The 15276-nt window shown below is 35.0% G+C and overlaps 1 protein-coding gene across 1 annotated transcript in view; it reads right to left on the bottom strand.

Moving 5' to 3' along the window:
* Positions 1-616: 616 nt before the first annotated feature.
* The window catches only part of Grxcr1 (glutaredoxin and cysteine rich domain containing 1), a 109112-nt gene continuing 94452 nt past the window's right edge, over positions 617-15276 (bottom strand). Inside the window, exons 3-4 of the mRNA XM_015481803.2 lie at positions 10078-10143; positions 617-916 (exon numbers count right to left, since the gene is read on the bottom strand). Of these exons, the coding sequence (XP_015337289.1) occupies positions 737-916; positions 10078-10143 (246 nt within the window). The 3' untranslated portion in view covers positions 617-736. The remainder of the gene's footprint in view (positions 917-10077; positions 10144-15276) is intronic.

Below are 15276 nucleotides of genomic sequence, written 5' to 3'. Positions count from 1 at the left end.
TTTTGTAGTATCGGTACTTGTATGTTTTAAGTGCTATTCTGTCAACAGATGATATATTTGTCCTTTGAAAACACAATACCAGGGCTGGGGTTGTGACTCAGTGGCAGAGCGCCTTCCTAGGTTCGATCCTCAGCACCACATAAAAACAGATCAACAAATAAATAAAGGTTAAATTATTTTTAAAAAAGAAAGAAAACATAATAAAATTTTTTAAAAACTGCACATCTAAAGAGATCTCTACTACAAGATCATTCTACTTTAAAAAGTCTATGCTTAAATATAATTATGAAAATATTCTCCACTCTCCAGGGCTCTCTTTTTTCCTGCTGCTGAAGCATGCCTACAAATGTGTTGTGTATCTAGGGAGTTACACTAACTCATCCCAGACAATAGGGTCACAATAGGCACCATTAGCTACATTGTGTCTTTTCTTTAGAAAATCAAACACATTTAGCAAACCACACTGGGTATCTTGGAATGGTATTGCATACTCTCTTAATGCCACTTAGAAACTAAGGTCTAGCACAGGGCTTAGCACAAACTAATTATTAAACAAATATTTATTTAACAAATCAACAAAATCAATCACAGAAAAAATTCAAAACAAAGGCAATTGTAATATACAAACTTTATTGATAAATCCAAAAACATGGCTTTCTTTAAAAAAAAAAAAAGTATAAATCAAATGATGACTTTCAGTTACTAAAATGAGTCTTTTCCTGGGCAGAAGCTCACACTAAGCAGCACAGTTCTTACAACGCTGAAGACCATTCTCGTTGCAAGCTGTACACTTCAGGGCTTTGAAAGAGTCTGTAAAGCAATTTCGAAATACTGACATCTTGCTCCCATGGCACACGGAGCATGGAAGAAAACCGAAGCCTCCACAGGAGCGACACTCGTGTGGATGCTGCACTCTCTGTGTAGGGGACAAGGGGACAAGATAGAATAGAAAGTGTGTTAGCATGAACAACGCAATTAGCCTTCCCATCTTTCAGTCCTTTGAGAGTTTGTAAAATGACATTGGCACAATATAACATGGCTGTGAATTTGAAATGACAAGCCATGGGGGGAAATTGGTGGACTCTTCCTTCATTACCCCATTGACAGCATGGCTTATAAAGGCTGGTAAGTTGTAGATTTAACATATACACCTTCCAGAGTTTCATCCTAGGAATATATATTTTTTTTACACATGATGTAATTGAGGCGCTAGATATTTGCATTAAAAGAAACTACTTTTACTTTTCCAACAAAGAAAATACTTTAACTTTCCCTTTAGTATTTTTTAACAGCTTTATGTCTTTGTTTATAGAATAGTACCTCTAATAGTGAATTTGGAAAATCAGGAAACTATAAGCTAAAATGTGGAGGAGCCTCTAACAATGATATCCATCTTTATACTGCCAGTTTGAACAATGCTTTATTCTTTTCAAAGCACTTTCAAATGCATTATTATGTAGAATCTTCCCCCAATCCATCTTCCACATATATAGTCATCTTCTTCAATAAAAACATAATTCAAGCATCATTATCCTCATTTTATACTTAAGGGACCAGGTTTAGAAATCTTACGTGCATTTATAAAATGTCCCACAGTAGCAATCAGTGTTTCTATCTCAAGCAAACTTCAAGTATCCTAATAGTAGAATGAAAAACCATTAGGCATCACATTGATGATAATATTTTGAAAATCATTCACATACATTTCTCTTTGCTTTTCTGAGCACGTAACCTTTGTCAGAGTCCATTAATGGTCTCTGTCAGGTGGGGGACATTAGGAACCATAACAGGGTGACTAGCAAGAGAAAAGAATGAATGGATGGTCAGTTTCTGACTTGTATAATGGGAATCTGCATTAATATTTAAAAGCTTGGCTTTGTAAAGAAAATAATTACTAAAACAAGGTTGGCAAATGTAGGAATACATACAAAGACACACTCAGAGAAACATGCTAAACACACTTGCACATGCACACAGCTTTTCTTTAGAGGTTAAAAATCTCATATCTTAAAGTCTCCAAAAATCCATCTTAAAAGGAACCTGTCTACCTGTATTTAACCAAACATTTCTCTAACACATACAACTTTTTCCATGGAAATAAATATAACGCTCTCATAATAAGTAGCTTGGGAAACATATTTTGAAAACAAACATTAAGAACATGATTGACTTAAAATTTATATATTTCCAGACTATTTTTCAGATGTACATTTTCTGTATGTGGGAAGATTCAGTTACCATTACAGTTTGGTTTAGCTATCATATTAAGATGGCAAAACTCATGAAATAGCTCGTTTTTAACAGCACAGAATTACTTTCTTGGAAAGTAGTGGTTGCCAATCTGAATGACACAAACAAGGAACTTTGTCAAGATTGTAATGATTTAGAGGTCTTCCAACAAGTTGAATTGAGCGTATGTAGCAATTTGGTTATTTTTTTTAATGGGTTTTTGTCATTGCTTGGTATAAGAATTGACACCAAGAAAGGTGCACTGAAGTTATAATTTTTATAATTCTAAAAAGTCTTTAGAAAAATACCTGGAGTAAAAGCAAATCTAGCAATAATAAAAAGAACCTATTTTAAAAGCAAATATAAGATAATCAATAAGTAATGTTGTTCTTGTCCAATTTTAGAGAGATTATGAGATATCCTTGATATAATTAAAGTTAGAAAGAGAGATTACATTAAAAATGGTTATGACTTCTACAACAAAGGCACCACCTACACAGAACAGATGTGGAGCCTACCTAGAACTGTAGCAAGGATGTTAAGGCCCCTGAGTCCAGGATCTCATTTATTACTGCTGAATCATAAATAGTGCCCTAGGAAAATAGGTGGTCCAAATTGCAAATAAAAATACAGAATGCTAAGTTAAATTTGAATTTCAGAAATAATATTTGTATAATTATATATTCTGTTGAACATAAACTATAAAATTATTGATCATTTACCTGAGATTTAAATATAAATAGGCATCCTGTATTTTACCTGGCAACCCTGTAGAAGAGAGGATGTCAGGCAAAGGAGAGTTGTTTGTGCAGCAGCTACTTATCAATCAATAAAAATTATTTCAGTATCTTCAAAACCACTCAAGGCATGCTTCAATTTTTTTTAATAACCAGTATAGCTGTGTGGATGTACACTAACTGAATGTCAACCCTGCTATTTCCCAAGACACATGCAAATGATCAAATTTTTGAATTGCATATGGTTTTCCCACAACTTATATGTGTGATGCAAAGCAAAGAATAGAAAAGCTGAAATAATATGCATTAGGTAGTTTCCTAGGCTCATTCTCTACCTACATCACTCACTATAGACACCAGACTATTGGCAAACAGAATTCAAAATGGTAACTCAACAAAATTAATTTTTTTTTTACACCATGGGCCGTCAGTATGACTTACAATGCTTACTTTCAAAAACCACAAATATCAAATGTTAAATCCACTAATACCAAGAGTCTACTGTTTCTTAATGATGTATATTAAGTCATAACAATACTTTTCCTAAAATAAAATTAGCATATCAATACTGAAAGGTCATTTTCATTCTTAAAGGGAATCATAAATATATCAAAGCCATCTTAGAATAGTGTCCTCAAAATTGAAGCAATTCTATGATGCAGTCTGTCCTACTCAAAGGGTTGGTGAGAAGAGTCAGGATTAATTCACATAAGATGAATAGAATATTGCCTGGCGCATAGTAGGCATTCAACAAGTTTACTCATTATTAGCAAGTGTTTCATTAATAAATCCTTATTTGAAGGGATATTGATTAACTACTAAATTGCTTATGTTCACAACATAACCACAAGCAATTTTCTATCATTTAGAGTCATTTTATTAAACACATGTTCTATAATTAACCTTCTGATTTAAGGTCTTGCCACTATAATGAAGGGAGAGCAAATGCGCTTCACTCCAGTGCTAATTATGATGTTTAAGGCAGTGCTGGAAAGATCCAGAGACCATTTCCATTCTCCAGAAAACATGGCTGTTTCAACCATACATGTGGGAGAGAAAAGGGACAGCTTAGCCAGCTCAGGATGAAAGTATGAAAGGTACTTTCAGTATGAATGTACCTTAAACACGCATTGCCTACACGCATTCTCACACCAACCCCATATGATAGATACTGCCATATTACAAAGAAAAAAACAAAGCCTCTTAATGGGGGAAAAAAATTCAGGTCACCACTAGAAGATAAGAACTGGAGTGTTCTCTTCATGAGCAAAATCCGTGGGCTTTCTTCTGTAGTGTGCTAATTTTTATTTATTGATTTGTTTGTTCTGCAGTGCTTGGGATCCATTCCACAGGGCCTCATGCATGCTAGGCAAGGGCTACTACTACTGAGCTGAGCCATTGGCATAATTATTTTTGTTTGTTTTTTGGCTCAAATGATATATACATGAGATCCCCAAGTGTAAAATAATTAGAAGAATAAATATGGTGACTAACACAGAATGTGGAGCAAAAGGAGGGTCTTGAGGGTACCCACTATGACTCTTACTTGCTCTATCAGCCTTCAGGAATCCCATTATTGTTACATCATCCAACACAATCTAAAGCCGTGGTTCTTCTAACAAAAATAAGTAGGTCAGTCATTCCTAGCTACCTCCTTCAAAGAACACTTTTGTAAAACTAAAATTCTCATTCCAATTTAAAGTACTCTCTACAAAGAACTTGCTTAAAATAGATGCTCCTGACTCACCCGAAGTCCAAGACTTCAGTTTTTTCTTTACAGAACAATGTTAAAAAAAAAAAAGCTAGAAAATTTCCAAAGAATGTGGACAATGTTTCAGGTTAAAAGATGGAGAAATGACTGAGGTTAACAATATAGTCATAACTATTTGTAATAAAGCAGACTTCCACTTTCAATGAAGAGGTTAACAACAAAAACTTTGACCTTCTAGCAATTCAGGAATCTAAGGCAGCTCTTCAGTGCCCTAGTTGCCAGCAAAATGAGAAACCATGCAGACCTGGTTGAGAACAGACATCGTTGGAGTTCTCAATCCACAAAATGTTCCTCCACTGAAGAGTGGTTTAGATTGAGGCATGTCTCTTTGTAATGAAATTTTAAGGAAAGGGGAGTAAGAAATAATCTTTCCCCTTTTCCTCTTTTTGTTCATGTATTTCTGGTGAAGGGCATTTTTAAAGAACTCACTAGGTGAGATCTTTTCACTTATTAATTTATTTCACAAATACTTACCTAGTGTCCACTAGCCAGGAACTGCACAGGCATTGGCGATTACAGCAGTGAACTAGAAACTTCCTTGTTCCCCTAAGAGGACCTCTCAGCTCTATCGTTAGATCTTTGAATAGATTCATTCCAGTCATTTAAATTGAAGCTTACAGAAATTTCAGATGTACAGCAAAAAACCCAGGGGACCAGGACTCAAGGGTGGAGTGCATGAATGATTGTCAACTTTGTGGTACAAATATGAGAATATAGAGAGTTGATCCCAGGTCCTCTAATATAGAAATAAGATACAAAAATCAAGAGCCTTTGTGTCATCTTCAAGATCAGGAAATATTAAATATTAATATTAATCAGGTTATAAATATTAAATATAAAATATTAATCAGGTTAAAAAAATAAATATTTTTTTTAACCTCAGATCATCCAATCCTATTCTAGTAGAGTATGAAAAATTAAACACCTACCAAAGAGAAGGTTATTTATTTGTGTCCCTGTGACCACAAACCTCATCATCCAGATTGTCTATAAGTAGATCTATTCATGTAACAAATTATCGACAAGCACACACTTGAGATATAATCATCTCTCTCTGTACATAGATATGACAATTTAATTTAGCAAATGCTTTTTAATTGCCTATTAAAACACCTCACTGCTGGACCACGCTGTTAAAAAAAAATTAAACAGAATCTTTCCTAATCAACAGTGTTTCCAGCATTCTTAGTTTAAAGTTGTGGGGGAAAGCCACTGCACAAAATGCAGACACAGGAAATTTGTATATATAATCCTCAATGTTTATACCTGAATATAGGAGCCTAATTCTGTAGCCCAATGGGATGGACTGCTGTAAACCTGCTTAATAGGTTATCAGTTTTCAGTGAGAAGAAGATGATATCACCTGATTGCCTAAGTGAGAAAGTGGGGCTCTGCTGCCATAGCTTCTGAACTTGCTAAGTCTGCTCCCTAAGAGGGACCATCCTCTGCAGGGGAGCTCAGGACAGTCTTTGACAGCTCCAGTGCCTTGTCACACAGCCTGTGCCATTTCCGGCATCTCGCTGTATAGCTGAGAATCAGGTTATAAATATTAAATATAAAATATTTATATTCTACATAAATAATATTTTATATCTAATTAAAATTTTATATTTTATATGTAATTAAAATTAAAAACTCTGTTTTTAATGAACAACAAATAACTGGTCACCAACCCCCTGGGGGGAATCAGACTAGGTAACCATTTTAAGCTTTTTTAGAAATTAAGGGCAGAAAATGGATACAATGTTGGCAAGCTCAGCAGAGATGACAATAAAGCTTTTGTTCATATTTTCAAAAATAAAGAAAGAAAGCCAGGCAAAAGCTTACTCAGAGCTGCTTTGCCATCTAAGATCTTGAATCGAGTGTCTGCCAGAATCAGTGGTATGCTAATACATCTCTGAGCTCCCTGGGTTCTCTCTGCATGTCTTGGTTGTCATTTGGACAAATCCTTAGATATCTTTGGCTTCTAACCTATAGCCTTTTTATTAATATAAACAAATTACATAAACATATAAATTAATAAATTCTACTAAAAATACTCTTTTCATCCAAGCATTTTCCTATATAAAATAATAATTTTGATTTTCATCTCTTAACTGCTTTACCTCATTCAAAATCCTTCAATGAAACTGGAATCATTAATTTATTCACTCAACAAATGTTTGAGTGCCCCTTATATGCCAATCCCTGTTCTAGGCACCAGCAGGAAAGGAAAGAATAAGAAAGATAAGAGTCTGTATCCACTGGAGCTCATATTCTATTAGAAGGATGACTTGCAAACTGTCACCTCAGGAGCAGAACCCCATTGCTACAAACAGCTGTATGAAACTTGGTCTTCATATTTACGACCTTCTGTTCCACTTGCATCTGTGCCATTTGGCCAGTTCCTCACCTGGGAGGATGCTGCCAACCTGTATCAACAAGTCTTATCCACTCAGCTTCCCATAGAAACTTTCACTGTTTTCCAAAGTATTTTAAGCTGAGAGAGAGAGAGAGAATGGTTCTATTGATCTAGCATGGTGGTGTTAAATTGCAGAATTCAAGAATTATGGACTCAAAAGAAGAAAAATAAAGGATATCTAAGTCAGTTATCAAGACCCTAAAAAATCGCTATTAAACAATGGAAATAAAAACAGTATTATATTGGTGTAATAAGAAACAAACAAATCAATTGAATTGACTAGAAAGCTCAAAGACCCAAGTACATGAGGAGATTCATTATAATGTAAAGCGTGCACAACAAAGCAATAAAGAAATAATAGATTATTCAGTAAATGGTGTTAGGAAGCTAGTTCACCATAATTAAAAAAATAGAAGTAGAATATAAATTAAAGAATTAAATATAAAAAATAGTACAAAGCTAATAAAAGAAAATAGAGGATGATATCTTTGGAATTCTCAGATGAAGAACTAAATTAAAGTTCAGAGGCACAAAACATAAGGAAAAATGGTAGATTTTATTATCTTATGAGAGAATTTCTTTTGGATAAAGTACACATGAAAGAAACTTTAAAAGGGGAAGGACGTTATGTCAATGACTAAAACAACTAGAAATTAATATCCAGATTAGAAAAGAATATTCTGAAAAATCAAATCCCCCAAAAAAGATAATTCTGTGATTTTAATGGGAAAAGTATAAAAATACAGAATTTACATAAGAAAAAATGTAAAAATCTGACAAACATACAATGAGATACCCAAACTCAATAGTAATCAGCAATGCATAATTTAAAACAATAAGGTTATATAGTTCTATAACTTCTACTCTGGAAAATTTTTAGAAAATGGTAATATGAAATATTTCCAGGAATGTAGAAACACAAGAAATCTCTTTCTTTATAGGAGGGAGTATTTACTGATGCAACCATTCCAAAAAGCCATCTGGCACCATCTAGAATTAGGCACACACACAAGCAAGGCTTCAGCCATTTCTACTCCTGGGAAACCCATAAAGGAACACATTCACTGTTGTTCCTTGCAGTGCTGTTTGTTTGAAGGAGGGAATGAGAGGACACCTGTGTGTTTATCAGTGGAAAAGTGGGAAGATAGATAAAAATATGTGGGCACTGTGGAGCTACACTGTCTAAAACAAGAACAACTAGCTAGGTGTGAATTTAAATTTAGATTTAGATCAAATCAAATTAAATTAAAATCCAGTTCCTCTGTTATACTAGCCATAGCTCAATAGCCACTATCAGCTAGAGACTACTATTTTGGACACTAAAAATGAAAGATATTCCCATCACCAAAGAAACTCTATTGGTTATGGCTGCTATGGAGAAGCATGCAGCAGTTAAAATGAGTAGATTAAAGGCTCACATAGCAATGTAGATGGTTGTTAAATGCATAGGTACCTAGTGAGAATACTTTAAAACCAAATTAGGTATATTATATAATACCATTTATATAAATTTAAAGTATGCAGAGATAATAATAATACAAAATAACCAAGTTAAATGATTGGATACACACTAACTTAATGGTGTCATAGGATTGGAGTTGCATATGAGGACAAATGGAATGGATTTATTTAATCCATATTAATGATTTATTTAATCCATATTAATAATCAGGAGGTACACACCCTCATCTAATAGGTAAAGGAATCAAGATTCTTCTAAATGAAAAAATATGCCCAAAGTCACATAGCTATCAGTGGAGCTGAGGTTAGAGTTAATATCCTCTGATTTGCAAGTCATACTACTTCACAAGTTATAAATTGTGCAAACCAAGGGAATTTAAACCACTCTTACACAAGGTCAGCTTTCTTTCTGAAAATACCCTATGGTTTTTTTAATTTACTAATCAGATCATGGTACATTGCCTTCCTATATCCAGGGACCTTCCCTCCCAGATATTTTCTCTCTAGCTATCATCTTTATTGAAGCATAGTATCTAAATGCAATGCTATTGTATTATGACATAAATTAATACAAAACTTTTCTGGGTCATTGCTCTATGCAACCAATTCTTTGACAGGGCATCATTGTGTCCCTTAGCAATATGCCTATAAATAGTAGATACTCAGAATATTTGTTGAATGAATGAATACAGTGTGTTTTCCTTCTGGGAAGATCAAAATATAAATACTTGTTTTGACTGAAATGAAAGGTTTGGCAGAGCATGAGAAGTAAGGATAGAAAAGGATGTTAAGACCAAAAGAGGAGATAATGGCATGGAGATACTGGGTAATCATAGACCATCCTAGCTCATCCAGGAAAGCAATGTTTCATGTTTGCTGTCCCAGAAAAGGGACATTCATTCTCAAAAGGTCCCAATCTGCATGATAACGAATGTGATCTTTTTACATATAGGAAGAAACAGGATAACACAATAATTTATCAGAGAAGTGAAAAGGGTTCCCTGGTTGAATATTAATCTGATGCATTATGTATTTGAATAGTATTTCTCTGATGTTTTCATTAGAAGTATGGGGGGAAAATTAAAATGCGGTTTGAGAGAAATAACTTTTTTCTTTCATCTTTAGAAATGATGAGCTAGTTCATGGGAAAAATAAAAGTTTTAGCAAAACTTTAAAGTGTGTTTTAACACAAATGCCAGACTTGAAATACCTCATCAATATCTCTGCTACAGAGAATTAGGCTCAAATAAAGCAGACCAAAATTTTCAAGTAATAGTATGAGATTATTCAACCCTAGTACTAAAGTTACTTTAGCTGGAGCAAACCTAATGGCATGTGATATTCAATTAAAATCATCACATGTATCCTGTTACATGTTTGTAACAACATAGGGGGAAATTCAATTAGGAAAACCAAATTATAATCGAATGTGCTTAACATTTTGATTACTAAAAATAAGTTGCTAAAAGCACAATTACCTCAATTTTGGTTAAGAGATCTTGCAGTTCTCCTGATTCATTCATTGACAAAATTTTCTCAGCACCCTATTAACAAGAGAGGGTGGGGGGAAAGAAAATCCATGGTGTTAGTATTTGAGAAAACAAAGTTCTAGCCAGGAAAGTTTAACTCACAAAACAATAAACATGATTCTTCTCTTCAGATCTGAGTAAACTTCAAACCAGAAGGCCAAAAAGAAGTTTTTCTTTATTCTCAAATTTTCGCCCCTCTAGTAAGGCTTACTATATGCAGAGAGAAAGTTGCCAGCAGGGGTTGATCTCAGGGCAGCTGCAAGTGTCACAAGTCCAGAAATGGCAGGATCCTGCATACCCTTTGGGGTGTTCGAGTAGAAGGAATCAACTATGCCATCTGGGAAAGAAAGCCTTCGAACAAATTCCCAACCCTGGGTTGTCTCTGCCCATGATGGTCCCTGGTCTTCAAGATACCCTGGTGTCTACTCCAAGCAGTCTTGGACATGGCCTTCCTTAGACTCATGCATGTAAAAATAACAGCTAATAATGAAAATAATGATAATAACCAATACTAATTATTATTGTGAGCCAGGCACCAAATATCACCTCATTTGATGTAGTAGACTCTATTATTAGTAGAATTTGAGTGTTGGTGAGATTAAATAATAATTCCAAGGTCACCAAAGGAAGACATTTACAGGGAACTTACACACAGCCAGGGACTTGCTCCAGAGCTGCTTTTAATTTCTAAAACTTTGCTATGAAAGTAAAAAAAAAGGGGGGGACAATGCATTCACTTTCCAACAAACTCCTCTGTTCCTTTGAACTACTCCAGTTTCTTTCTTTTCCAATGTCCCATATTCTCCCACTCCATTTCCCAGTATACAACCACAGGGCAGGAATTTCATATTGTGTCTGCATTGCTTAACAATGTAGGTGTCGAATCCATTCTTAATTAATGAACCAGGAAGGGAGGGATACCATCACACTATAAATATGTTCAGATTCCCATTTTTAATCAGCATGGTGGGAAACACAAAGATCCATTTTAAAATGTAAAAAGGATCTTAGATCTTAAGGAAATTATTATATATTTTTATGTAAACATACACAAAAGTAACCCACAATGTAGAATGGAAAATAAATGCCAAATAAAAGATGTAGAAATAAAAATGGCACCCGAGGGATAAGGGTTGGGGAGATCTGCTTGTTGAGGATAGAGACGGCTTGGCTTGGGCCAGGAAGATTGTGTGAGATTTCTGAGAGTAGGGAATTCTGTAGTGCTACATAAAAGACTCTAGTCCTTGGTTTCATTTAGCTTCAGACTATTTTATATATCTCATGTCATCTTAGTCACCATAAGAAATATCAGGTCAATATATTAAACACACTATAAATGAATATACAGGGCTATAGAGAATATATATAGCTCTTCCAGGCAGATTATATTCTTTCATATGTTGGTAGTCTTAACAGTAATACAAACCTGACACAGCCAAAATAAGAGCAAAGGTAATGAAACACCATGACAAAGCATCAAGGTCTGAAACTTAGTAATAACTGGTAATATTTTAGTTTTGCTTCATTCTACTTCTTTTAAGAATTAGCTAAGCTAAAATGAGGGACTGGCTCTGTGGAATTTGGTACAGGAACTAAGGCAGTAAAAAGAATATATGCCTCATTTTTTGTAAATGAAAAAAAAAAAAACCACAGGGATGAATTCAAACAAAATGAATGTGCCAGAACTTCCATGTGCCTGTTTCTACGCCCCCTTCTCCATCAAAACACTCTGCCTTTGTTACTATGTAGACTACAGTGACATGCCAAGAAAAGCATTTGCCCTTAAATATATGAAATTTGCTCTGTTTCAGCAAAATAATTTCAACAGCATTACTAATAAGGAAGTAGATTCCACCTCAAAGGAGAAATGTAAGCTTTGCTCATCTCAAGCAATGTATAAAAAGGCATGATGGTCCTTGGTCTTCAAGATACCCTGGTGTCTACGGGGCATGAAGTACATCAAGTGCTCAAGGCTGGGAAACATTTGCCCAGTAAGAGAAGAGGCAGCTGATAGGAGGAACTCTCCTCTCTCAGTGCTGCTACTTCACATGACCTCTACATCTCTACTGGCCATGTCCTCGGCTCTCTTCCTTGGAACCACTCCTCTGGTCTATGTGCCACATGTGAAGCAGTAACAGTAGGCAAAATCTCCTGTTCCCTACTGGGTCCCATGTCTCTTCCCCCGACTTGACTCCCTATCATTGATGATTCTACATGCAAGATTTCTGGGAATGGTACAAAGAAAATCAGAAGATCCCCTCTCTGATCCTAACAGCAACTCCAGTTAAATGAGGATCTTAGCCTAACTGCAAAAATTATAGATTGCTCCTTTTTCAGTGAACTTTTTTGCCATTGTGACAAAAAGACCTGACAAGAACAATTTCTTAGAGAATGAAAAGTTTACTTGAAATTCACTTTTTGAGAAGTTTCACTCTATAGATGGCAGACTCCACTGCTCTGGGGCTAAGATAAGGCAGAACATCATGATAGAAGGGTGTGGCAGAGGAAATCAGCTCAGGACATGGTATCAGGAAGCAGATAGAGAGAGTTCTATTTTCCAAGGGCAAAATATAAACTCCAAATATGTGTCCCCTGAAACCCACCTATAGCCATACTCTACCTGCTGCAATTACCATCCAGTTAGCCACTCTCATAATCTAACACAAGACAGATTTTTTTCTTAGAATAGTAGTCTAAATGATGCCTTACATACTATTTCAGACAGACTAGCTGATTTAACAGATAATATTCTTGCTTTTTCATTAACCCATAAAAATTTTGTCTCCAAATAAATGCTACAATAGTAATGGCTCTTAAATCCCACCAGTACAGGTTTACATCCCTCCTACTAGCTCTAACCAGATTCTTTTTCCTTCTCACTCCCTCCTGCCATTTATTTATCCCTGTGTTATGGCATACCCCACAGTGCCTGTTAGAGTATCTTCTACTGACTATGGTAAAAACCCAAAAATCTCATTTTGGCCCAAAAATGCCTTCACTATTGATTGCACCAATCTTTGCAACACTGCCTTTAACATCATCAGTGCCTGATACCCTCAATTTTTCTTCTCCTGACACTCCAAGTCACTCCATGAGATTTTATGCCTTTGTACATTCCCCATCCTTCTTTGCCTGAAATTTTGTCAATCCTTTTCCACAGTCTCTTGGAAAACTCCTATATGTCCTTCAATTTCAATTTAAAGGTCACCTTCTCAATAAAGAATCCTTTACTATCCCAGCAAAAATCAATCATATCTTCCTCTGTAAGTATTCTCACATCACATTTGCCTCACTGGACAGCAAACCCAGTGGTGATAATAGGAACTATGACTTTCATTCAGTACATAGTACCTTGTGCACCCTAGACAATCTGTAAGTATTTACTACATTAATGTCTTCAACATTTTTTGTAGCAAATATAGCATTAAATTCTAAGCAGTTACGTCTTCTAATGACTACTGATTCAAAAAAGAAAAACAAGCCAGCAAATATGTCAAAATGCACTTTTGTGATATGCAAGAGACCATGATGATGTGATTTCATAATGGAATGACAGATAACTAGAAGGATGAATACTATGTAAATGATGTCCTCTGCCTATCACTTCTCTCAGCTGGACACTTGATGGGAAACAAAGATCAAACCATTGGAGGTTGTACTCTGGTTGCACTCTCTGATGAGGACCAAGAGACTAGGACTATCTAGTACTAGCTGATAAAGAACCCTTCTGCTGTGTAATCAGGAGAGCAGATGGCAGTTTTGGCATTGAAAGAGCTCAACCAGAAACTAGCATGATGTCTGCCAAAGGATGTGCTCAATAAATGTTTGTTGCAATGTCATTCACACTGGAAATGGGAGATTACATCAGCTCTGCCTGGAAATGGGCCATCTGAGCCCTGCTGAAAAAAAAAAAAAAGAATTTACTTCAGGAATCAGCTCTGGATCTTCTCTAGTGCATGAACAAACTCCATGGAGTCTCTGGAGTTCTATACCAAACACTTAGACCTGGAAACTGTTCAAAGCAAGAGTAGTAATATCCCATCAGTGTCTTTAAAAACACAGTAAAGGCTCCTGTGGATAATCTCATTCTAAAGAGCATGGTTTTCCTATGTCCCTACAGGAAGAATTAACTGCAAAATTAACTAAACTCATGGACTTTTTTGATGCAATTATGTAACACAGGCCTTTGGGTGTCAGAAAATTTCTACCAAAGAGAGGAACTATAGTTTCACATAATTAGTGCTGAGCCACTGTTTAGTGTAGTTGTAAAGAATGATTTCCAATGGAGACCAATTCTGATTTTTATAATAAACTATATCATCAAAATAAATTGTCATGGGGATGCACTATTTGCTTCTTTGTTGGAAAAAAAAAGCCATCCTCTTTAAGTTATTATCAAATTATATGAAAGTGGTATCTAGACTGATTTTTCTTAAAAATGGTCATGTTGGGCATTGGGCTAAAAGAAATCAGAAGACTATTCTATGTAACAGATTTAATATTTTTTTTTTCACAGTGACCCTAAATCCTCTTTGCAAAAACGAATTTTAGAATGCAATGGTTAAATTCACTTTTTTTAAAAAAAAAAAAAAGACCCAGGATTAAATTCAAACTCTTCAAATTACAAGTTAACATGGACAAGCAGTTGGAACACTTTAAGACTCAGTCTCCTCATTTGTAAAATGCTCACTATAATGCTTATAGGGTTGTTGTAATAATTACATGAGATGTTATATAAGGGTCTAAATCATCATAAGATAGGAATAAATATTAGTCATTTATTTTTAATAATAGTAAATTACCTAAGAATCAATGTCTTACATAAATTGAGTCCACAAATATTTCTTATCTACAGACAATCAATAAAGAAAGAATAGTGGAGGCCAAAAAGAGTCTTCCAGTTTCTGGAGATGTTACCATAAATCAAAATAGAATGTAATAAAAAAAGGGGAATGAATGGAGTACTTGGGCTTAATATGTGCTTATTACTCATGCAAGATAGTGATACGAAAGACAAATTTGTGATTTATTACAAAGAAAAGATGGCATGAAACCTGAATATTTTGCAGGCCATAAAAGTTGTCTGGTAAGTTATAAAATGACTAAGTTTTCTTTAATATGAGATATGTAGGTAGTGTTTATCCAGGG

Source organism: Marmota marmota, unplaced genomic scaffold (genome assembly GCF_001458135.2).
Source record: "Marmota marmota marmota unplaced genomic scaffold, marMar, whole genome shotgun sequence".
Classification (NCBI taxonomy): domain Eukaryota; kingdom Metazoa; phylum Chordata; class Mammalia; order Rodentia; family Sciuridae; genus Marmota; species Marmota marmota.
This window is presented reverse-complemented; position numbering and strand designations above follow the sequence as displayed.